The sequence below is a fragment of the Halichoerus grypus genome, chromosome 3, assembly GCF_964656455.1.
Source record: "Halichoerus grypus chromosome 3, mHalGry1.hap1.1, whole genome shotgun sequence".
In the NCBI taxonomy this organism is placed as follows: Eukaryota; Metazoa; Chordata; class Mammalia; order Carnivora; family Phocidae; genus Halichoerus; species Halichoerus grypus.
In genome coordinates, this window is record NC_135714.1 from 89,942,316 (window position 1) to 89,968,459 (window position 26,144).

Here is a 26,144-nt window from a genome sequence, read left to right on the forward strand (position 1 = left end):
TTTACAGTTTATTTTTGAGAAAAATCTATTTGATTTGGCAAAGAAAACTTTTATACACCCTGCCTTCAGGAAGGAAGATTTTTCTATACATCTATTAGTTACAGTTTAAAAAATGAGACAGAAGCTGTGATTTATAAATATGGCATCAGAAGCAAAGCATGCAATGATTTCTATGGTTCCTTGATAAAATGGCACAAAATCCAGAGAGGAAGAAAGGCACAAAGTATTGAGATATATATATACACATACATATATATGCCAATATATATATCAATAAAGTCATATTTTACATTTTCAAATAGAATCTACATAGAAACAAAACATTTTGACAAAATGAGATGATGAACAAATGTTTAAGTGAGCAATATCTGACTTCCATCTGTCTATACGTTGTCCATCAGACCATATATCTGTATACAATATAGAAATACTAGATGGTCTTCAAGAGTCAAACAACAAATGGACAGAAAAGAGAGGTCCTAAAATTATTCTTTCAGCCATACATACATTCTTAACTCAGGACAGTTGTCTGAAAAGAGAAAACACAAAATATTCTTAATTCTAACTATAAACTTGCCATTAGGGAGGGAGGGGAAGTGTGAGGGTCAATAGGGCAAAATTTGTGTTTGGATATAAGCTTGTTTTATTTAATGTATACCAGCATTTCGCCAGAATCTTATTAAGTACAATTGCTAGCTTTTCTTTTGAAAAGTAGATTTTTTTCATTATTTGCTTTCAGCTAAAACAAAAACAAAACAAAAAACCTGCCATCCATACTTTGTATCAAAGCAATTATCTTTTTTTTGTTTGACCTATTTGTAATGACATAAAAATCTTACAAAAAAAGAGCTGAAGACTTCTTTTGACCCTCATTCCCTCTGCCTCGCCAGAAACAGAGATAATCACTAGCCTGAACATTTCAAATGTTATTTTTTTTTGCTATTACTGCATATATGTTAATAAATAAAATGTAGTGTTAATTTATGGGTTATGAAACTTTTCAGACGAGGCATCACATTCCCATGATTATTCAGCAGCTTGCTTTTTTTTTTTTTACTACTCAACATATGCTTTCTAGAGGTATCTTTTCCTTTGTTACTTTTGCCTCCCTTGGTGCTACATTTAAAAATGTGAAATTTCTAACGTCTTACCAATACAATAGGAGCTTTACTCCTGTCACATTTATAGTTTATATACCCATTTCTTTTATATCATTACTATCACCAGAATCATTCTCTGTAATGTTGTTCTTTGTAGATCAAGAGGGACCACTTTTGGTAACTATAGAACAAAATACTAGACCAGAGGTGCTTGAGTTTAATAAATTGATTAAGTTATTCTGAAATTTGTCATTTTCAACATCCCATCATTATACAGGTCAGCGATGTATTTCCCCTTCAACAAGTTTTTTAGATGTCATATTTTGTCATCTGAATAGTTTCAGTTGGTTTTACTATGTATTTGTTGCCTTAACAATAATAAGACTGTTGCTAATAATTCTCTAGATATTCAACACTGATGTGTGTGTAAAAAAAATCACAAATAGATTTAATTAAACACCATTCATCTGCCGCTCTGCACTGTTAAACATACTTTTCTAAATGTTTCTGGTGCTGTCTTTAAACACTTTGTTCTTGGAAATCTCACTAAAGAAAGACAAAGAATATATATATCTTTTTATTAAGCTTGAATATATTATATACTTAAGCCAACACTGAAATTTAATGACAAAGTAAAAATACAGCCAGGAAATAAAAATGAGTTTCAATGGGAAAAATGGCCAGTTAATAACAAGGTGAGAAGTCAAACTGCAAAGCACGGAACATTTGGCTTTTTTTTTTTTTTTTTAAGTGATTATTTTTGGTTGGTCATTTTTTTTTTTTAAGATTTTATTTATTTGACAGAGAGAGAGAGAGAGAGACAGCGAGAGAGGGAACACAAGCAGGGGGAGTGGGAGAGAGAGAAGCAGGCTCCCCGCGGAGCAGGGAGCCCAATGCGGGGCTCGATCCCAGGACCCTGGGATCATGACCTGAGCCGAAGGCAGGCGCTTAATGACTGAGCCACCCAGGCGCCCCGGAACATTTGGCTTCGTGCAAATAAAGCCTAACACAGTTGAGGCCAGAGTGAATCACCAGGAAACATGAGTAAGCAAATCTGGAGCAAGTGTGATACTGGCATCTAAAAATATGCAGCACGTCTTACTCTGATGTACACTGACTAGGCCCCCTGCTTTGAACTGTTCTAAGTCGGAGACCAGGAAGGCTCGTTGAAACTCCTAACGCTACCAAAGACAAGAAAACACTGCCCCACAGATACCGGATGAAGGCTGCTTGGGTCAGAAGCATGCACATCTCTACCCCATCTAGAAGGATTTGGAGTTATTAAATAAATACATAGAAAATGCTTTACAAATCAACTGTAGTAACCCAGCCAAGATACCATAGCAACATAATTTAATGACTCAGCGATGTTGAAGAAGAATGGATCAGAGGCACCTTGAAGTGTTTGATGATTTTTGCTGGGAGAAACAATCTCATCTAAAGGATTTACTAATTCAAAGTACCAGAATTTTTCTCAGTATTTATCCTAAGGAAAGGTTCAAATATCTAGGGCCAAATGCCACACAGAATTAGCTCATCAAATAAAGAAATGCTTAGGGGGGTGGGAGGATGGGTTAGCCTGGTGATGGGTATTGAGGAGGGCACGTTCTGCATGGAGCACTGGGTGTTATGCACAAACAATGAATCATGGAACACTATATCTAAAACTAATGATGTAATGTATGGGGATTAACATAACAATAAAAAAAATTAAAAAAAAAAATAAAGAAATGCTTGTCCTTAGGTCAGGTGGGATGTAGGTAGGGCACTGTGTCATCATCCCAGTCATATTCCTAAGGACTCAGTGACACCAGACGCTGATGGTTTGAATCTGAAAAGGGTGGGGCAGGTGCCGGGTGATGGGGAGAAACTGCCAGGAAAACTTGGAGAAATCATTCTCAAAAGAATGAATACATTGCAGGCCTGGTGGAAACTCAGTCGTGATCATATTCTACTGACTCCATCCAAACCTAGAGGACAGCTTTCAATAAATTAAATGGTATATGGCTCGTATGAAGGCTACTATCATATATTCAGTCAATATCCAAAAGTAAAGAGAAAGAAGAAAAATATTCTATTGGCAATTCTTGCCAAACTAGATTAAACCCCACACCACTTTCTGAAGTAGATTGGTATGAAGACAGGGTTTTATTTTTGCTTAAGTACTCGGCATATCCAAATTAATTCCTATCTCAGTTGTCTTCGTTCATGAATAAACACAGTGTGTGGCATCTGCAAATCAGTCTCTGGCTACTACAAAAGGCTAATGGGCAAGCTTGAAATTATTCCTAAGCAGCAAAATACAGACACATACACATACACAAAATCACATTTTCAATGATTTTCCAAAAAAAAAAAAAAATTAGCTGTTCCTCCCTTCCCTGCATTTTTAATTCCTCTAACTCAAAATTCTGGTTCTCTTTCTCTTTCCTTCTTTTTCCAAATAGATCATATCTTATCCTATAGTGGTGAAGAGGGGGGAAGTCGAACAGAAGCAGGCCATTGAATGCAAGAATGTCTTCCGAGCAAGGAAGTTTTGAACTTCTCTGTTGGGCCCTATTGGCAGATGGACTTGAAAATTTGTGAATTATAGTAAGGCAAAAGCCATTCAAACATATATTCTTTTGGGAACTTGGATTTTGGCACGAGAGGAAGGAGATGTAAGAACATATAAGTAAAATACTCTCTACTAGCAAATATGAATTACAAGTATCAAAGCCAACTCTTGAAAAAAAAATCTGTTTCTGGCCTCTGAAAGGCCTAGAAATAAGAACTACCTTAGCCACAACAACACCCCCAGAACTCAGTGGTTTGTAAATACTATCTCCCCTCCCCCAAAGGAGCTAGGGCTCCTTGGAGAAATGGCTCACCCCAGTTCTGGGTAAGGAATATGCAATATGCCTGGCCTGGAATATCTTGTCATCCCTGCTCCCCCGCCAAAAAAAAAAAAAAAAAAAAAAAAATCAAGCTATGAGCACTATCAATGCATGTGAAAGGATTCAGGAGCCAACTTGAAGAGACTCACACTGGCCAAAGATGGATAACTCAGCATCAAAAAGAATAATAGCAATGAACAAAAACATACCTAAATCAAATTCATCTAAAAATCAATGACACATAAAGTCTAAATCCATGAGTTCATAATGATACCTAAGGAAAAAGAAACATTATTATTTACATGCCAGGTAATCAAATTAAGTTCTCTTTTGGAAAATGAGAAATATGACAAAAGAATCAAGCACTTATCCTGCCTTTGCTATAACTGTATATACTTTAGGATAACTGAATAGTTGATAAAGGTAAATTTCTTCTTGTCGGATGTGAAAACTAAATATAATCAAACTTCTAGATCTAACTACCAACTAATAAGGAATACAGGGGACAGCAGAATGCAATCAGCAAGATCAGCAAGTCTGGGGAAACTGTGAGGGGCAAATGTGTGCTTTCTTTGAAGGATGGATGGGGAGTTGGGAGTTGGGGAGGGCTGAGGAGAGAGGAAAGTAGAAAACTGTAAGTTAAGAGAAACCAACCAATGGAAATGTATGGATCTTACTTTGATCCAGATTCTTAAAAATAAATTGAAAAAAAAATTTATGAGACAACTGGGAAAATCTGAACACTGAAGGATAAAAGATTATTACTAATTTAAGTGATCATAATACTCTGGCCGGTGTTTAAAATGAGTACTTAACTTTTAGAAGTGGTATCATTTCATTCAAAAATAGCTAAGTTTGTATTATTTCCAAAGAATTTGGGGGAAAGAGGAAAGTTGGTAGATGAAAGAAGATTAACCCATTTGGTAATAATTCTTTCAGCAGGGTAACTGGTGCACGGGGGCACTCCTTGTACTCTTCTCTGCTCATAAGTGTTCAAGTTTTAAAAAAAACAAAAGCTAAAGGCTTTTGTTGAAAACTCTGAAAATGCTGAAAGGCATCATTAGGATAAAGATTAACTTTTTCCTTGGGACACCTGGGTGGCTCAGTTGGTTAGCTCCTGACTCTCGATTTCGGCTCAGGTCACGATCTCAGGGTTGTGGAATCGATTGAGCCCCGTGTCACACACTGCGCTCAGCGGGGTGTGTCTGCTTGTCCTTCTCCCTCTGCTCCTCCCCCCAGCCCTGTGCTCATGCTCGCTCTCTCTAAACTAAATAAATAAAATCTTAAAAAAAAAAAAAGATAACTTTTTCCTCAAATACCAAAATACTTTAGTAGAGGCAGGCTCTGTGAACCTTAGATGTGAACAAAAATGAAAATGCTATTTTGTTTGTATTATAGAGAATCATGTCCTGATTCAGATTAAAATTGAAGAATTTTTTAGTGACAGGTCCAAATCATGAGTACTTCAAATGTCGAACTTACAAAATGCACCGAATTAGAGGATAGCCGGTGGTAGCACGCAAATGAGTGTTTGGACGCAGGGATCTGACATAACGGAAATGTGCAGATCGTCAGAGTTTATGAACATTCTCTTCCTGCATGATTCTTTTTAAAAAGCCTTAAGTAACTAATGAGGGTTTTAATGATACCCTCTATTTCTGCCTAGTGGAACAGTTAATATGTAGTATGAAAAAATAAAAATGAATATTCATAAATATTAAAATAGTTACTTATTTGTAGGCTATCTACATCTACTTCCTCCACTCCCCCTTACCCCAAGCCTAGTTACAAACTTGTGGGTTTTGACCAGCAGAACATAAATAGAGCAGGTGCCTTTGTTAGTGCTGAAAGTATTTTCTGGCACTTGTATGGATACCGGCTGCGTGCTAATTAATCTTGTGATGGCCTAGATCATCAAATATTACAAAGCTAGAAAAGCTCCTTCAAGCTTCCAGGAATGTGTCTGAATGTTGGCTGCCAGGTGCCTCTGGAGAGATGGGCCTGGTCCTGACAGCCTCTATGATGAGTTCTAGCCAGTACAAAGTAAGAACTGGTTGCATAAACATAAGCCAGCAAGTCAGCTCCAGGCAATGGGGGTGAATGGTGCCTTTGGGGATGCAGAGCTAACAGCATTCTCTGGTCTAGTAATACTGACATAGATAGGTGTCCAGTATCCAGTCATGTGTCTGAGTGCCATTTTTTGATTACATATTAGTCAGTAACAGCATACCCAGCACATTTAAACCCTACTCTGCCATTGATCAATAGTTTACCAGTGTGGCTTTGCATTTAGCCCTTCGGCTATATTTAAGCAACAACAGTAATGGAACTGACACATTGCTTCTAGGCCTACGAGATAAACTGGATCACTGCATGAGCAGTTTGGACAAGAAAGGAGATAGCCTGAAAATAAGAGACTGAGTATAATATGGCAAGTTGGTTGCAATGAAGGCCTACTCTCTGGACATGGCTTTATTTTATCCTCAATGTATTGAACAATCCAAAATACGTGCTATAAAATGCTCAAGCATTGCTTCTTTCAGCCAAGTCTGATGAAATGGATGGATTGCATTGGGAAAATGAAGAAAAACCTACCTGAAGACTGCAAGGGTCAGAGACCAGAGCACTAATGGTTTTCTCAGTTCAAACTTTGCCCGTTTGTTCATCAGGTGCCGACCACCAAAGATAAAGGCAGCATACAGAGCAGAAAACAGGAAAGATTTCTTCCTGCAACAAACAAAAACCCAATATCTTAGGAAATAAAAATCTTTAAGCAATTTATTTCTATTCATCAGGAATTTATATTTAATAATTATTTGTAATTTTTTATACCAGTCCCTCTTTGTAGTGCTGAAAGCATATTCTTGGGAATGTGCCCCTTCACTGAAGAGAGAATGTTTAAACGTCTTTTTGGTGACATGGCATTCCATGGAAACCTCCCTTGACAAATTAGGTCATTCTAGATTAACCAACACATGTCAGAATAGATCTATGTTGTTTTTGGGCTCCATGACTTTAAAAATTTTGACAACATAACATTAAGTTACAAAAAGAAAAATTTTCACTCAGGGAATTAAAACACTAAAACCAAGCTACTTAGAGCACTTGACTTAGGGCACCCCCAATATGGATTCCTGAAATCTTTTCCACCAAAGGAGCAGATATTAAGTTTCAGTATTATCATTAATAATAGGGATAACTGGTAGACATCATACAATACAATAGGAAGAACACAGAACTACCTAAAATATACTTGCCTTAGAGCTTGAACTTGAACCTAATCAAAATCTGATTTTACTACCTATTCTTGGGAAATATAAACTGTGGGACCTTCTGTAGGACAACTGAACTTATGTCTTCAATAAGTCAGGAGTTGGAATCCAAATATGGGACTCTTCTAGATTAAGAAGCGACTTGAGAAACTACAATCAAAGGTAATAGGTAGACTTGGGGAGGGGGGTCTTTATTTGAGCAAACCAATTGGGAAAAGACGTTTTTAATAAAATCAGAAAGTTTTAGTCATAATTTTAAAAGTATGTACTTAATATTTATGGGTGAAATTACATGTCTTGGATTTGCTTTAAAATATCCTAAGAAACAAACAAAACCAAAACAATACTCAGGGTAGAGAGAGGAAACCGGATTAACAAAAGGACAAAGGAATACAGGGGCTCATTATTCTCTCTTTTTATCAGGCTTAGGTGGAACTCTTAGTCAGAAATGTACAAGCAATATGAATTAGAATCTCTAGGTCCTGCTGGTTTATTACTGTACCAAGAAGTAAACAGTGGTATTGATAATGCCAGTAAGAACAAAAATAAAACCCACAAGATTCTATAGAACTATGATTCCATAGAAAGTAACAGAGGCCTTGTAAATAATCTAAGCACCTGAACGAACTTCCTAAAAAAGCAGTATCTCTTAAAATGGATATTCCCCACTCAATGAGATTCAAAGGGAAATTGTTGAAAAGTAAGTTACAAGCATAATACAAAAAGCAAAATGAATTAACCTAATGAGCATTTTTTGCAAAATGCCTCCTGTTTTTCTCCCTAATTACTGATACCACTGGTATGTATTGCTGACTAAGGAGGAATCTAATTATTTACACAAGCAACACACCTACTTCAGTGAATGCATGTGATCTACTTGGTGAACACCACCCAATAAAGTGGTAATTCCAGAAACCAACCCAAAAAGATGGAATAAACCACTTCCAACTGAGGTTTGCAGATCCTTTTTGAAACATAAGACCTGGGCACATAGTCACTACTTGATAAATATTTGTTGGATGACCATGGTCTTGTCATATCAAATTTTCTGATAGGGAAAAATAATTATGCACCTATATACTTAGGTGCTCAGCAAACATTAACTGAGTGAATGAATAGTTGTACTTTCCCAGTAACATATGAATTACTAAAGAATGAAATATTTGGAAAAAACATGATCCATTTTCTTCCTCCATAAAGAAACAGGGAATTTCTATACTTCAAAGAGAGGTGGAAACGTGAGACAATTTTATGGAAACTTTATTAAACATTTCAAGAAGAAAGTACTTTTGGCTGTAAATATGTGTATATAATAAATATGAATACGAATGTGAATGAGCGTATGTAAGTATACTCATATATATGTTATATATGAATTTAGCAAGTGTATATCACTAAATTGAGTCCTAATCACCATCTGCATTTATACGCATCTAAGCAAAGACTCGCTAAAAAACAAATTCTATCAGTTGATAAAGCAATAGTAATATGAAATAGCATATATTCTTTTCTAAATTTTTTAAACAATTTTATTATTCTTTTCTAAATTATAAAGGTAACGATGAGTGACAATATTCATGGTATGATTTAGGGAGTGAGTCCTGTGGGCGGGCACACATAGTGCTAAAGAGCTTTCTCCTTTGATCTTCCTAATCACCCCTAATGTAGGTAGAGCATTATCTTCATTTTACGGATAAGCAAACAGGCTTAGAGGTTAAGCCTCAGATCTCCCTGTTCTCCTGTGGTAAACTTTCAGGAGGAAAAAGGGTGTACCCGATGTGTTATCTTACAGGCATGTAAGAATTCCACAAGCCCTCCTACTGAATTGCATGGTCATTGTGTAACTGTGTGGCACGTTGTTGAACTGTGACCGGACCAAGAGGAATCTCCATGCCTTCATGTTTCAACTATCATATTTTTGGGACAAATGAACTATATATGCCCCCTTAAGCTTTTCCTTAAATTATCTATCATTCTCTCTCTTGCTCATTCAATCTAATTTGGATTTTGGTTACGGTTAGATTAGTTGTATTACTTGCAATTACACACCAAATTAAATGGATGTCTGTATACGACCCTATCATTCTAGCCATTACGGGAAAAATAATGTGCCTTGAAGAACCAAAAAAATACAAAAATCTTCCCTCAGGATGTTTTCCTCTACATTTCTTCAGCTACAGAATGAGAATTAGTCCTAATGCACTACTAAGTGCCTGGCACAGACCCTTCTCTTTTCCATGTGTTTTCTAAAGATTATCTTTACCAACCTTCAGTTCCATAGCTAGGGCAACCAAGTCAATCAATATAGACATAGAGAATCTGAGAATTGCAAGAGACCTTAGAGAGATGGAGCCCAATTTTCTCATTCTACAGAAGAGGGAAGGGGGGATGGGGTGGGGTGCTGGATGACATTAGTTTCTTATGGTCACATAGCTACATACTGTACATGGGCCAAAACTACCAAAATTTTGCTTAAGCAGGTAGGTAAACATCAATTAATTGTCTAGGCTATATCTGAGTCATGTGCTATAATACAAATAAGTTGCTTATTGTATACTTTAGAAATCGTCTACTGTGGTGAAATTCAAGTCTGTAATCCTTTAGGTTAATTCAGAATTAAGCTTAAGCTTCTTCTGTAAGAGGGAGTCATCTAAGGAAGCCTTAACTCTTACCTCTTCCAACTGAGAAATCGAAATGTATCATTTATAGTTGAATGTATCATGATTTTTTTCCATTTAGCTTAAAATAAGGTAAGATTTTCTTTAACAATTTGGGCAATTTAAATGGACTCAGGCTGCCTTTCAGTTCTGCCATCTCTTTGGTAAAGTTCAATCATTGTCAAGATGAATAATGACTTCCTGCTAGCCCACTTACTATTTAATGGGGATAGATAACTTCCCTAACGCTTCCATGGTAATCTAATAATACTTCATATTCTGGCAGGCCTCCATAGCTGGGTATAATGGTAACACTACATTGTTTTGTTACTGGATAACTAGCAATTTTCAGAGGATAGGGACTCCTCCCGTTAAAGAATCTTAAACATGTATCATATAGCCCAACCCTTCACTATAGGTGCTTAATACTTTTCAGGATGGTGCTTCTGTAGCTATAATTAGAGTAACCAACCAAGTAAAGAACACCCAAACGAAATACTGATGTGCTTTGAGCTTGTCGTCCTTGTACTTACTCTTTTCCCCCTTTCCATTTTTGTCATTGATGTGAATGGACATTAGCCCATAACTAGTAAAAACAGATAATGGCTTTATCATTTATCCTCAGAAAGCTGGACTTCTCTATCATGCTACCCTGGTCCAAAACATTCCTAGGAGGTGTTTTTCCTATTCTCACCAGAGTAGCTGCTAATGATTTGTACTTATTGTTCTACCCAATAACACTTGTCAAAGAGTGCGTATACATTCAAACGTTTTGTTTTTTTTTTTCCCTAATCCCCGAGCTTCCACTGAAACCAGGACCTAGCTTGAGTCCCTTTAACACTCGCTTCATGATCTCTGTTGGCTGATTTGTGCTCTTCCAAAGAGTAAAACAAGTTCATTTGAGAATGGTGAACTTTTCTTCCATGTGGGTGGCGTTTCAACACAGGGTATTAGCTAATGGACACTTTGGGGCAGATGGCCTGAACTCCTTTTTGCCTCAGTGACCTTGTTTTTGTGGCTACCATGCATGTATAAGGTACAAGGAGTTGTGAAAATGCAAACAAAGCTTTGAGGAAGAAAAGAAAAGGACACCTGAACACCTCACCTGCTTTGGCTGATAGCTACCAAGCACAGAATGTTTTCTAGTTGAGAAAGTTTTCTAGTCAAATAGGCTGAAACTGAGAAAAAATGCTAATTGGTGAGGCCACATCTCTTCTACGACTTCTCCTTTAGTTCAGCTCCTTATTCAAATAAGGAAACAATGCAAGGTTCTGAAAGTAATTTTAAGGCCACAAACAAATTAGAGACCCAGAGACGGAGGAAATAACACTTGGCTTTTTGCCAACAAGACATTCAGTGGACCGTCGCCAATGGTGGTCATAATTTGGTAAGAATATAAAGGAAGGTTTTCTTGAGAGGGATCCTGAAGTTGTGCTTCGGGACTGGATTCTGTCCTTTTCTTGAGAATTCCCCCAACACTTCATACAGGCATTTTTCTACATTACAAACAATGGGAATTTTCCAGAAGTTGTTATTCACAAGTAAATTATAACTGGAAATTAACTCTGCCCAGAAATTCTGACAAAGACTGATTTGGAGAATAGAGGGAAATAGAACCATAATAAATACAAATGGATAGTGACTTTAAAATTGCAAGACAAAGCTGTGACTAAAGTGACTAAAGGGTGTTATTCTAACCAGTTATGTGTGACCCAGGAAACCAAACAGTTTCTGAGTTTCTTTGAGTTGCAAATACCTCTTTCTTATTTTGCTTTCCTCTCAGATGTGAATTGAAAGATCACAGGTTCTCCTTATTTATTTGATAAAAAAAAGGCGAGAAAACCATTTTTTTTTGGTAATTCAGTTTTTCTATTGTTGAAAGTAGGCCACACTCAGAGTAGACTTGTATTTAGTCCTATGGATTGAATGACTTGGCTACGTATCTCTTTCTAGGAAAGTACACTCCTCTTAAAACAGACGTGTTACAGAAAGTTGCTTGTACCTATATGGTAACATACCATTTTTGCCCCTTGTCACCTTTTTAAAAATCTTGATGAATTCTATTTTCTTGTTGGCTTTCTTTTTACAAGGGGATATAGGATCTTTCTACTTTCAAAATGTTAAAATCACATACACACACAGCCCCATAAACACTGTCATCTCTCTAATAACTTAAATTGGCAAGATACCCATTAATTACCTTTGTTTTATCAGTTGCTGATAAAAAATGCTGACATCCAACCATCCGTTCACAATTTAAATGAACGTTATCATTGTCATTTTCAGTGTTTTTAGTATGCCCTTGAATGAAAAAATAATAATGAACCAATCCCTATGTAAGAGTAAATTCTGCTTCTGCCAGTCTCATTAGAAAGACAGGAAAAATGTGTGTTATAGATAATAATGTCTGATAAAAATTCTGAGGAAGGAGATATTGCTGTGATGAGAAAATGCTCTGTGGAGGGTGGGCTTGGAGGCAGACCCTTTAAGGCTTTGGATGGATGGAAAGCCATAAATGGGAATTTGAGGTGGGAAGAAAGCAGTACCTTAGGCATGAGTGAAGCTGGGCATGTGTCAGACCTGATGTTTCCTCATGGGTGGGGAGACATGGGAGAAAGTCAGTTTGGAAATGTGGATTAAAGTTCTGGCCGAGTTAACGACTGCATCTTCTCCTCAAGGTTGTGTGAGGTGTGTGGTCAGTAATGGGTTATGTATTCATAGCTGAAGTATAGTACTGGAATCTGTGGCTTAATTTTCCTTTCTTTCCTTCTTTTTAAATAAATAAGAATAGTTTCACTCATGTGTATACCATGATGTGCCTGGGGGGAGAGAAGAAAGAGGGAAGTGTTACTGCTCGTGACCCCTGGAAAGATAGATGGAGACGCACTGGTTCAGGGCATGGAGAGCACTCAAAGTCTTTGAGCTGAGGTGGGGGGCAGAATAAAAAGAGATGCATTGATTTGGGGAGACTTGGCATTGATTACTTCTCTTCTAGCGGGCAGATGTGGCTGAAGTTCGACTCTGGATCTCTAAGTCAACACACACAGGTTCCCCACAGTCCACACTGCCAGCATCGATAGATGCTTGGGTTCCTGAGTGCTCCGGTGTGGACGGAAGGAACTTCTTTAATGAACTGCTGCTCTTCCCAGGAATTATCAGATGGGACCACCTTGAAGTTTTATTCACTTAAGAATGACTATTCTCCTGTCCTGAGAAAAGAATAGCAAATTGCTGGGCCAACCGTGGCAATTGTTTCAAGAAAGCTGATATTTGGTTCAGTGTCCCTAAACTGTCCTCCAGAACAAATGTCACTTTTAATCCTAAAATACTGCATCTTACAGAGATGCAAGAATATTTTCTCTTTGTTTTAGAAGACATGGTTTCATAAAACTGATCAGAGAGATTCAAGTTCAAAGTTAGAATTAAAGATTTTAGAGACCACCAAAAGAAAGAATTAAATTTCTTGCTTTGACAAAGTTTAGAGTTTCTTATCTCCTTAGAAAGAGTAAAGCTTGCAACCACCTGTGAATAAAAATTTTGCCAGGGGTCTTGGTAGACAAATCTCCCATTTCAAACTAATAACGAGCTGTGCATGGACAAACTCATTTGTAGTTTCTGGTTTGTTTGAGAGCATGGCTCAACTTGATTACCTGGTCCTGATTGTCACTTTGAGTTAGAATTGCTAAGTAACCAAGTAACCATACTGTATAATACATCAGCTACTGATACTGGTCATGGCAAAACAGTACATTCTAGAGGCCATGTAAAAAAACAGTAAGTTCTAAATAGGAGACAGCAGGCAGAAAGAGAATTCAAAAAGTGGTTCCATCAGCACTTCACTTTCATTGTGCTAATTCCCTTAAAGAAACGCCCTTTGTTCTAAGAAAAAGAAAGCTCTCATCTGAATTTCCAATGAAGAAACGCTAACCCATTAAGATCATGATAATGAATAAAATGAATATAATGATGAATACAGAAAGCATACTAAAATTCTGAAACGTCTCCTATGAAATAAGAGCAGTAAGTGACTCCCTGTTACCAGATTAAATTTTACCTTTTACAGTCTTAAGATCTACTACGAAGCAGAAATGAGACATTAGGGATTTTTTTTTCCTGAAAATAAAGTTTTCTTGGACCAGAAGTTACACAAAGTATGATTAATTATGGGCTTGTGTCAAGGCCACAAGTTTTTGTTTGGTTTGTTTGTTTTTGAATCTGGTTATCTATTCTACTGGCCTGTTCACCACAGAAATAGAAAATTAAAAATCTTATAAGATATTAAAAATATATAAAAATAAAAACTAGAGTCAAATACAGAAATTTGTTTCCTGCTTGTCTTCATCCTAAAGAAGCCCTGAAATGTTCTGTAGAAAATAGATTTATCTGAGAGTTGGAGACTAAAACCAGAAGTGAAAAGACACTATAAAAAGCATTTATGATTATTCACAATGGAACGGAAACTGGATTTCAGGTTTATAAGATTAAGTCCAATTCGGACACAATTTTCCCAGACTTAAAATCAAAATAACAGCTGCACAGAGACCAGATCATACCAAGCATAAACATATCCAAATTTATGTGTGCTTTATACTCGAGGGCTAATCGTTTGAACTGAAAGATGATCCATTTCTGCCTCACTACCACCTTATATTTATAGAATTTTAGTTTATACTCATTGCTTCAGCCAACTGTAGAGAAGCTAGAAAATACTATCATGAAAAAAAAAAAAACAACCCACATGTTTTCATGGTAACCACTGGGTGATTAAATATACTGTTGTACTGACTTTCCTCCTGGATAGAAATGTTGAAAGAGGGGTGGGAAAAGCAATGAGAAAACATGTCCCAAATGCTATTTCTGGATTAGGGAGAAAATAGCTCAGAAGTGATAAAGACAATTTCGTAGTATAGCTCACGGATACTTTTTTGTCACCAAATCACATTTACATAAGAAATGAAGCCTGAGTAAAAACTGGCAACGACAAGAAGAAATATATTATTAGCCAGGGAGTGGAAATGACAGACTTTTTTTTCACCCATGAGATATCACCAGTTACCCAAGAAAGAACTCTCTTTTGCTCTTGAAAATAATAATGCGGCCAAATTTTGATTAGGGTGTTCACATTGCTCCTTCCAGATCTGAATGCTCATTCAGAGACAGAAGAAGATAAGGTCTGAAGACACTAGCTTTGAGAACTCTGGTAATGAGGACAATCTGCCTTATCAATTGGACTGTGTTGCTTTCTCATTGCTGCTGTAACAAATTCCCACAAATGTAATGGCTTCAAACAACATGATTGGATTATCGTATTGTTCCAGAGTCAGAAGTCTGAAATGAGTCTTGCGGGGCTAAACTCAAGGTGTACGCAGGTTGCGTTCCTTCTGGAGGTTCTAGGGGGCAATCTCTTTTCTTGCCTTTTTCAGCATCCAGACTGCCTGCCGTCCTTGGCTTTCTCCACATTCAAAATGCATTGCTCCAACCTCTGTTTCCAGGGTCACATTGCCTTCTCTAGCTCTGTTTTTGTCATCCTATCACCTCCTCTGACTCTGATCTTACCTCCCTCCTAAGGACTTTTGTGATTACATTGGGTCCAAGAGATAATCCAGGCCCACACCCTGGAAAGAAAGGTTCTCCAATTTTAAGGACTCATGTGATTAGATTGGGCTCACACTGATATTCCCTAACAATCTCCTCATCTCCAAGTCCTTAACCTAATCCACATTTGCAGAGTCTCTTTTGCTCTAGACGTGAAACACATTCACAAATTCACAAATAAAACGTGGACGTCTTTGGGGGACTATGATTCATTTTGCCACATGGATTAACTTGAAATAATAATAAAGTCTAAAGCCATTTTTCTGCTGCAGCTGATAGGGGACAACCCTGCAGAGGGCAAAACTTTCTTCTCTATTCTTAGTTTGTTAGATCCAAAGCCAGCCTCTTCCCTCCAAGTCAAGAAAGCACTTTAGAATGCAAGGGGCTGAGAGTCACACTCTTACACGGATTGTCCCGAAGCCGCTCATATGCATATAAACTTACAAATCGGTACTTGAACTCTTAGTCGTAACATATGGTTTATGATATACCTTACAATGGACTAGGTGTCAAAGCTTGGAATTTCTGGTAACATACACAATTTATTAGAAATAACTAATACGCATTCAATTTATCCCCACTGTCGCAAGTTCTAAATTGCCTTCTTACTCTCCTTTGTGACAACAAAGACTGTTTGGCTCGTGACTATCACTTGCATTTAAATCTTAAAATATACGTTACAGGCTACATCCAGGACATTTTCCTATCTGCAGCAAGCCCGTTGTCATATGCTTCATCACTCTTACGGTTAAATCCATAAAGAATCATCAGGTGGCTAATGAGCAGCAGCTTTGATACAGATGGTAACTCCTTTTCTGTAACTCGTTCTTCACTTGGTTTCTGGAACGCTATTTTCCCTTCTTTCTTTCCCAATTTCACTATCGACCCTTTTTTCATTCTCCTTTGCTGGTTCTCCCTTCATCTCCCCAATCTTCAAACCTTGAAGGGTTCCCAGGGTTCAATCTATGGACCTCTTTTTTAAAATCTACACCAGTGTTGCAATGGGGGTGATGATTTTGCCCTGCAGAGGACATTAGGCAATGTGTGGAGACATTTTTGTTCTCATAACTGGATGGGGGTTGGCTACTAGCCTCTAGTCTGTGGAGGCCCTGGATGCTGTGCAGGATTATCCACCCGCAAATGTCAGTGGTGCTCAGGTTGTGAAAACTTGGATAAGATAAATATAAAGAAAGATTAAGAGAAATCATCTTTAAAAGCAGGGCGGGGGCGGGGCGCCTGGGTGGATCAGTTGGTTAAGCATCTGCCTTCGGCTCAGGTCATGATCTCAGGGTCCACGGATCAGAGCCCTGAGCCCCGTGTTGGGCTCCTTACTCAGTGGGGAGTCTGCTGCTCCTTCTTCTCTGCTCCTCCCCCTCCATTCACGCGCATGCACGCTCTCTCTCTCTCTCAAATAAAATCTTTAAAAAAAAAAGAAAAGAGAAATCGGAGAACTCAAGAGAATGTATGTTGAAATGTGGTATAGCTTCAAAAAACGCATTTACTAGTTGGGATGATATCACTTATGCTTCAGATACACTTGGGCTGAATCGCTTCAAACTGATTTTAAGCACAGACTAAACTCCTCTTTTCAAATCAGCAGTTCAAGTTAAAATTGAAGACAAGACAAAACAACAAATTTGGGTCAACTTTTCCTTCACCATTCTAGAATTAGGTTCACTTTTGCCTACAATGGAAACAATGGTACAAGCCTGGTGACGATGTGAATGATCAATTCTTACAAACTCTACGTCTTGCAATGCTTTCCTTGTCATTGGGAAATGATTTTATAGTATCTTTCCAAGAGAAAGGAATAATCTGAAAGGAAGGTTAGTCAAGAAAGGTTGCCAAGACAACCCCCTACCCCACAGACAGAGTTCAGATTCTTCTTGAAGTAGAATTCCAGTTGTTTCCAGTCATCTCTTTACTAACCAATCCTACAGTATAAGATAATTCCATGATAGCCAATCCTAACTTAGCTCTGGATGGGGCAATGCCATAAAAATACATTAGACTATCAGAATTTACAACTGTTATGTAGATCTTATAAGTTCTTACTCTTAACATTATAAAATAAAATTAAATTAAAAAAATAAGTTCTTACTCTCTTCTAAATCATTGAAGTATGACAAGTTGATAACAATAAAGGTTTCTACGACATAAACTTTTTAAAATTTAGAGTAGGAAAAGCTCTATTTTGTAAGCCTCAGAATTATGTAAGGAAAATGGGTGCTCTCATATGATAAAATATGCCAAATATGATAAACAAAATCAATCGCATGGTTTTCTAAATCTTAGAACAAATCACTGGTTATTTTTATTAGCTACTCTCAGGCCTTTGCTCCCCAACATTTTCTCCACATTGAGAGACACTGATTCTCCCCTGATGATTGCCTACAAAGCTGAATGAGCTGAGCAGGAAGCTGCTCTCTATAATGTTCACGTAATCAGTTTCTAGAGGGGGAACCAGAGTGAAATCTGCCAGATAGTGTCCAGAGCTGGTTTAGGAGCCTTTTAGCTTTCTGTTTACTTCATTTCCCACAAAGACCTTCAGTTTGTTTCTTTTTTTCCCCCCTTCATTCACAGGTTCAAAGCTAGAAAAAAATGGTAAGATTTTTAGGGAAAAATGTATAATAGTAAAAATCTCAAGATCTATTATAAAACTCAAACATTAAGAGCATAGCTTCCATTTCTTTAGAGGATGAAAGAGGAATTACTTTTATTTTTACAAGTTTCTTTGGACTACTAGGTTGTGAGACAAAAATAATTTCCTTTTTCCACGTTTGTCAGATGTGTCTTGGGACACCACTAAGGTACAGCTGGGATTTATCAAGCATGGGTTCTGACGAAAGAGATTCTCAAAATAACAATGCGCACAGCAGCCTTTTCTTCACAAAAGGGTGAAAATGCCTAGGGAGAGAAGAGTGTCTCTGACTCATGGTTTCTTTGAAAGCCAGAAAGTTCATGTGTCTTCCCAGACTTCCAAGAGCATTCCCTTTGGGGTGTGCATTAGAAGGGAATGTGTCCTTCACATTGAGCGTGGTGGGCACGCATGTGTTATATCAAGAGAGAGCAATCACTCCAGAGAGTAAACCTGAGCCTTTGCTTTACTATTCTAGTTTCTACTATTCTTTTTTGTCAAGACTGATTTTCTAGGCAACAAATTTGAGAATATTGAAAGAATGGTCTTTACTTAGCTATGCTTACCCAGAAAGGTTTCCCACCAAAAGAAAAAAAAGAAGTTGAAAAAAGAAAAAGGACTGACACGTATTTATTCAAGATATGTCCTTTGATCTCAAGCATTTTGAACCAGTTTGAGAAATACTACATGCCTAAGGGCTACAACAACATTTAAAAGTATTTATTGAACATCCATAGGTGGCAGCTATCTACACAAATCTCTGCTACAGGAACTTACTGGTCCATAATAGACACAAAGTTGAAGGCCGGCTTGGAATGCAGTCCTGTGTGTTGCTCCAGACCAGTAAAATAGAATGTGTTTCAATTTAGTCAAAGTAATATTAACTTTTTATTTTATTTTATTTTATTTTTTTAAGATTTTATTTGTTTATTTGAGAGAGAAAGCGCTTGTGTGCAAGCAGGGGGAGAGAGAAAGGGAGAAGCAGACTCTCCGCTGAGCAGGGAGCCCAATGCGGGGCTCGATCCCAGGACCCTGGGATCATGACCTGAGCCGAAGGCAGATGCTTAACCAACTGAGCCACCCAGGTGCCCCTAATATTAACTTTTTAAAGGGAACACTTACTATATCCCAGGCCCTGTTCTTAGTGTTCCAAGCATTTTTTATATATACATTGTCTCATTTATATTTCAAAGAATCTACCACCATCCTCATTTTTGTAGACAAAGAAAAACTAAGGAACAAGGTTAAATAACTTGAACAAGAACCTAGAGCTTTTAAGTGAAGGTGCTGAACTTAAACCTAGGCAGCCAAGGGTCAGAGCCTGTGCACTGAACCACTACATTATATTGGCATTCTAGAACGTATGCTGCTTCTCAGTTGGTCCTTTCAACAGTAGTGGTGTTTATCCACCTTTTCCAGCTTCCATTCACATCTCATTGCTCTTTCTTACATTCAAAAATGTAGATTATTACTCACACTTGAAATCCACTTTTTCTCCAAGAAAGTATTCCTTTTTTAAAGTCATATTCATAGGTGATTGATTTTAATAGGGAGACAGAGCTTGAGGAAGATAACCTAGAAACAGTACGCTTGCTTATCAGGTCCAAGTCTTGAGCAAATTCTTCCCCCAGAGTCATCGCGTCCTAGAAGCTGACTAATCCTTCTCCAGTCTGCATGTTTGCCTACTGTTTTGTATGCTGACAGCCACTTTCCCTTGATGACTTAATGGTTGGACACACTGGAAGATCTTTGGTATATCACACAATTTTCTGCCTTTGAGTCTTTCCACTTAGACTGATCTTTGCTGTAGTTCTAGCCGTCCAAAAGGACATGCAATGTTCCTGTGCGTTCAGATCCTAAAATCTAGTATTGACAAATTGTTGAGAACACATGTACAAGACTATAAAGAAATATACACAGTAAATCGTACAAAGACAAGTACTTTATATTTTCCAACTACCTTGTCTATTTGAATAGAAATGTCATTAATCTCATACGGTCATAAAATTCTCTAAGAATTGTAACAGATTTGATTTTGTCTCTCAGCCTATCTCCAAATGCTTTCACATGATTCAAATGGTGTTACCTGTCTACTCTGGAACCGTGTCGTATACCTTCCCCTGGAACATCCTATGTTATAGCCATACTGTGATTTTCAAAAGATGGCATACCTTTGCCCCACCTTGCGTTTGCACAATGCCATCCTCCCCACACTGAATGCTCTTCTCACCTATCCTCATCATTTTCTGGGAAGATATGCCATGACTGCCTCTAGATCAATCAAGTTGATTACCCAAACTTCATCACTGCTGTGCTTTCTATATGCCTTTTTGTGTACCTAATATCAGCCCTTACCTCTTTATATTTCAGGTCTATAATCCTTAAGTGTAAGTTTACAGGTCTATAATCCTGAAGTATATATAAGAAGTGTGTCTTACTCAACTTTGTATGCCCAAGGCCTTATATACCACAGTGTTGGCCTGAAGTGGGCTCCTGACATACGAATGGATGAATGATATAGTGGATATTATTAAATTTTGGAAATACTTTAAGGGAAAAGAAAAAAATCTATAACTGAGAGACTAAATAGGATAACCAATGCTCAAGTCATCTTTGAATGGGTGCTTCAAGTCCACTTGATTCTAAGTCCAAACAGTCAAAATTATATTTTATTATACCTTTTTCTCCCCCCCTTTGGAAGCGGAAGGAATCCTACAAATTAATCTGAATTCAATACCATTGGTTTCAAAACAAAAAACAAAAACCACCTTTCTTTGGAAATACGATTATGTTTCTGCTGAGGCATGCTGCTCCTGGAGTAGCGTGCTGTATCATATACTGCTCAGGAAGGCTGGGAAAGCACGATCCAATTTCTTTAGTTCTCACTGGCCAGAGACCCATGTATTACTTTCTCAGTGTAACTGTTTGCATCAAGTAAGCAAAAGACACAATAGGCAGGTATGAAATGAGACCGGCCCCGTGACAGCACCACTTTCCACCTGATAACTCTACCCTCATCTGCCATCAAGAGAATCTGTGACCCACCGACACATTTCAAGACAAATTCTGTGAAGGGCCAAGCTTAATCTAAAATTAAAACAATGACCCGAAACCATCTATAATTTTACAATTCTAAATAAAACAGGTTTGTTTTGATCAGGATCTTTCTATAATCAAAGAAAACTCTAAGGTACCATTTGATGTCTATCAATAGGCAAAGAAGAAAGTGATAATAGAGTACTTGATGGAGGAGAGCATCGAGTGACTCACAGCTTTGGCTGGTGAGTGGGAAGGGAAAATGACCTATCTCTGGGAAAAGCTTACCAAGAACTATCTCTCTAAAGCAAACAATCTTAAATATGGGAAAGGCAAGAAAATCACTGGAGTACAACAGTGAAAAAGTGGATGAAATCTCTAAGAGTCAGGGATATACTGTGGTATATTCACTCAAAAGACTATTATACAGGGGCGCCTGGGTGGCTCAGTCAGTTGAGCGGCTGCCTTCAGCTCAGGTCATGATCCCGGAGTCCTGGGATCGAGTCCCGCATCGGGTTCCTTGCTCAGCAGGGAGCCTGCTTCTCCCCTGCCTGCCATTCCCCCTGCTTGTGCTTGCTCTCTGTCTCTCTCTCTCACTTTCTGTGTGTCAAATAAATAAATAAAATCTTTAAAAAAAAAAAGACTATTATACAGCCATTAGGGTTATGCAAGATGCATATAATTTTAATTACTATGGGAGAAAAAAACAGAATGTGGTATAATTGCAAGTTGAACGAATGCCCCCCGCCCCCAATTTATAATAGTTATTACTGGGTGACAGGGTTATGCATGCTTCTTTTCTCTAATTTATTAGGTATGGAAGTTTTTGCTACTAGTTTAATAATGAAAACTGAGGATTTTTATAAATAAAACTAAATGATAAAAAGTACGTTTTTATTTCTAAAAGAACAAAATGGTAACAAACATACCAAACATTTTGGTGGTGGCTGCATGTATATTATATAAAATTACACAAATTTTGTTCCACATACTTCTACAGTCTTATTGGAAGATGTTGTAGCAGTCACTCACCATTACCCCTTACTGGAGTCACAAACACATGGATTTCAATCCTGGCTACCACATATCGGTTCTGTGATCTTGATCTTGAATAAATTCCTGTACAGATTTTATCTGTCTCAATGTCATCACCAAAAAAGCCAGGAAAATAACCCTTGTTTCTCAGGCTTATCGTAATCAAAAATCTAATCTCTGTTTTTGGAGTTAAATCTTTCTTCCAGTTACAAACTCTTCGTGGCCACGTCCTTTGGAAGTGTTTCAGTAAATAAAACTGTCAGTAATGTGGCGTAGGTATAAATATAAAATACTGGACCTGGCAGCATCTGATGCGTTGTAAGTACCCAGTACATGACATGTTACTGCTCATTATCAAGAAAACAAAAAACACATAAGAATAGAATCAAATGCGGGGCACCTGGGTGGCTCAGTTGTTAAGCATCTGTCTTTGGCCCAGGTCATGATCCCAGGGTCCTGGGATCGAGCCCCGCATCGGGCTCCGCGCTCAGCAGGGAGCCTGCTTCTCCCTCTCCCACTCCCCCTGCTTGTGATCCCTCTCTCGCTATCTCTCTCTCTGTGTCAAATAAATAAATAAAATCTTAAAAAAAAAAAAAGAAAAAAAGAATAGAATCAAATGCAAAATCAGGCTACTTGGGTCTTTATGGCCAAAAGCATTTCAAGTTCTTTTAGTCGTTTATTTATTTATGTATGTGTGTATGTATGTATGTATGTTTAGTCACTTTAAGGTTACAGATGACACCAGCAGTCCTGTGAATTTGATACGACCTTGTGTGTGTACTTCAAAGAGCGATCAATGAGCAAAAGAGCACAATCCAAGTCTGCAAGTAAACAAGAGCTTTTATGAAAACAAGTCACTTTGATATCAAAAGAGTGTGAAACGATAATTTAAGCACTTTATATCATAACGTGTAGACAGGATGCAGGACATAAGTTCCTTAGATGGCACCTGCAGGTAACTTTTTTTTTTTTATTTTTTTATTGTTATGTTAATCACCATACATTACATCAGTAGTTTTTGATGTAGTGTTCCATGATTCATTGTTTGTGCATCAGGTAACTCTTGAACTGAGCTGAAAGCTAACTGAACTAGCGAAAAGCAGTCTATTTAGGAATAGTAACAAAAATGGCTATAGTCGAGTCTTCTAAATTAGATATTTCTTAAGTAAAATGAAAATAAAAATGTTATGGGTAGATACCCTTTTTTTCCCTGACCTATATACGGAGTAAGAAAAAAAAAAAGGGTCCCTTTTATAGTCATTTAATTACTAGGGTGGCAGTAAAGAAAGGAATTAAATGTAACCATTTGGCTGATTTATGCTGCAGTTAAAAGGCGCATGGAATGTTATGACGTCAATGTTGCACATTGGCCCCTCCTTTCACAACTTAAAAAATGTTGACTGCAGCAAGTCTGAACGAGATCAGGTTGGTCAAGCAACTAGGTGAGTGGAGAAAGAGGTCACACTGCGTTGGGAGGTTGTTGCTCTCTGCCTTGGAGGGGAGAGGTGAAAAGCAAACCTGGCCGCAAGGTGAAGGTCTGATCTAACCCAGGTGCCTCAAACAGACAATGATGTCAACAGACATTCAAAGATATGGCACTATCTGATGATTCCAGACCAGCTGTTGGCCAAGACTGTGCCCTCGGTGCCCTATGGCTGGCATTGGCGAGCCTGACTGATCACCAGCTCTCTGACCCCAAGTGCACTTTCGCTTTGGGCTGACAGTAGCACATGATCTCAGGTAACTGGTTTTCAACTTCCAGTGCTGCTTTTTGCCCATGACTTCCCTAAAACCTTTATAGGAAAAGAGTATAAGTCAAAAGGGCCGTAATTATGAAAGTGCTTTGCAAGGTTCCTGTTCTCAGCAGTATCTGCATTTGGCTCCTCGCGGCTGGCTGGGGCAGAGAAGAGGGCAGCAAGAGCTAATCCCGGCTTTGCAGTGCTTCCCTTACCTAAACAGCCTTGGGGCAGAGAGATCTGTGCGGCAGTTCTCAGTACAAAGGAGCACCAAGAGGAAAGTTTTAATCTAAGAGCGCTAGGTGATTGGGGCGCCTGGGTGGCTCAGTCGGTTAAGCGTCTGCCTTCAGCTCAGGTCATGATCCCAGGGTTCTGGGATCGAGCCCCACATCAGGCTCCCTGCTCAGAGGAGTCTGCTTCTCCTGCTCCCCCTAGCCCCTCCCCCTGCTTTGTGCTTGCTCTCTCTCGCCCACGCTCTCAAATAAAATCTTTAAAAAAAATAAAATAAAATAAATTAAAAAAAAAAAAAGTGCTAGGTGAACCCAAAAATCTAATCTCTGTTTTTGGAGTTAAATCTTTCTTCCAGTTACAAACTCTTCGTGGCCACGTCCTTTGGAAGTGTTTCAGTAAATAAAACTGTCAGTAATGTGGCGTAGGTATAAATATAGGCAAAGGCAGCCCAGCCTTGTCTGACGTGGGCGGCAGGGTCACGGATTTCAATCCATAACTGTATATGGTAAAACAAAAGCATTACCTAAATGACACCAACACGATAATTCTTTTTTCTTGTTAAACTGATGAATTCCGGGGCGTAAATGGACTGAATCCAACAATTTAGGTCATATATTCACTAAAATTTATATGGCCCATGTTCACTGAAAACTCATGTCTAGTCTCCATAGCTGGCCCAAATAAGAAAAGTTGTACATTTTGACAGCACAAATAGCCAGGTAGAAACATTAATTTTCTATATTCTTTTCCAATTCCAGGGGGAGAGCCTAATCATCCATTCAGGAGGTATTAATTGAGCACCTACTGTGTGCCAAGTGCAATTCTAGGCTCTGGGAATATACCAGTGAGCAAAACAGACCAAAAAGCCTACTCTCATGGAGGTTACAAGTCTGGAGACAGGCAATAAATAATATGGTATGTTAGAGGTTTAGGAATACTACAGAAAGAGGAAGAGTTATGCCTTGTAAAGGGAAAATGAGGTGGGGAGTAAGGGATAGATGGGAATTTAAAATAGGAGCGCCAGTGTAGGCCTGCTGAGGTGAACTGGAGAAGAAGACTTTAAGGGAATGTGGGAGTGGAACACGGTGGGAAACCGTGTGGTGTGTGGGGCCGAGAAGTCGTCAGGGCTAGAACCATCTCCAATGTGTAAATTTACCAGATGGTGCCAATTTTGTCTTTAGAAAATTCAGTATCCAAAGATATCCTTCGAGAATGTGTCTATAAGTGTGCATCTGAGCAATAATTCTGCTTCTTCCAGTAAATTTTCATGTCGGTACAACTATTTGCATATTCATGAATGTCATTCAAGAATAATGAACACGAAATCACCTAGACTATGATTTTAAAAAAGTTCATTAATTTGTAGAAGTAATCTTATTCAGGGGATAATTATAAATCTGAGTTACTAAGACATTCCAGAACATTTGAATTTCTGAAAGAACCTCCTGTGAAAGAAGTTAAGACAGTCCGTAGGTGAAGATTATAAGGTTCCATGGTAGAGACTTGAATTAAGACAGATCTAAAAGTAGCTTAACACTAGAGATGAATTTATTTAATCTTTCTTATAAAGAAGGTGTGTGCTATTCTTTCAGGATTTCCTCTTGCAAACCTAGACTTGAATATACAAAAGCAGAGCCTGGTTCTTCAAGAATTTAGCAGGCTTATTCCTGAACTAGAGACAAAATTTGATTTCCTACAAGCACATTAATTCTGCTTCACTGGCAAACTGGTTTTAGGTCCAAATTGCAAAAGAAAGATAATAATTCCTGACAAGGACAAGGAAATAGGTTTTCCATTTTCTTCTGAGTCAGCAGGGGAGTATAGGACACAAGTGACTTTCTAATGTATGTTTCTCTAAATATACATATTAAGAAGCAAAGTCTAATGGTAATGTGGAAATCAGAACTTTATTTTTAAAAAAGGCAAATGAAAATGAATAAAATACAACTTTTAGACTAAAAAAGGAAC

The 26,144-nt window shown here is 38.0% G+C and overlaps 1 protein-coding gene across 3 annotated transcripts in view; it reads right to left on the reverse strand.

The window, feature by feature from the left end:
• ELOVL6 (ELOVL fatty acid elongase 6) overlaps positions 1-26,144 on the reverse strand; it is a 146,822-nt gene that overhangs the window by 42,048 nt on the left and 78,630 nt on the right. For all 3 annotated transcript variants that reach the window (XM_036098042.2, XM_036098041.2, XM_078069075.1), the window contains one exon: positions 6,572-6,703. In XM_036098042.2, the coding sequence (XP_035953935.1) occupies positions 6,572-6,703 (132 nt within the window). The remainder of the gene's footprint in view (positions 1-6,571; positions 6,704-26,144) is intronic.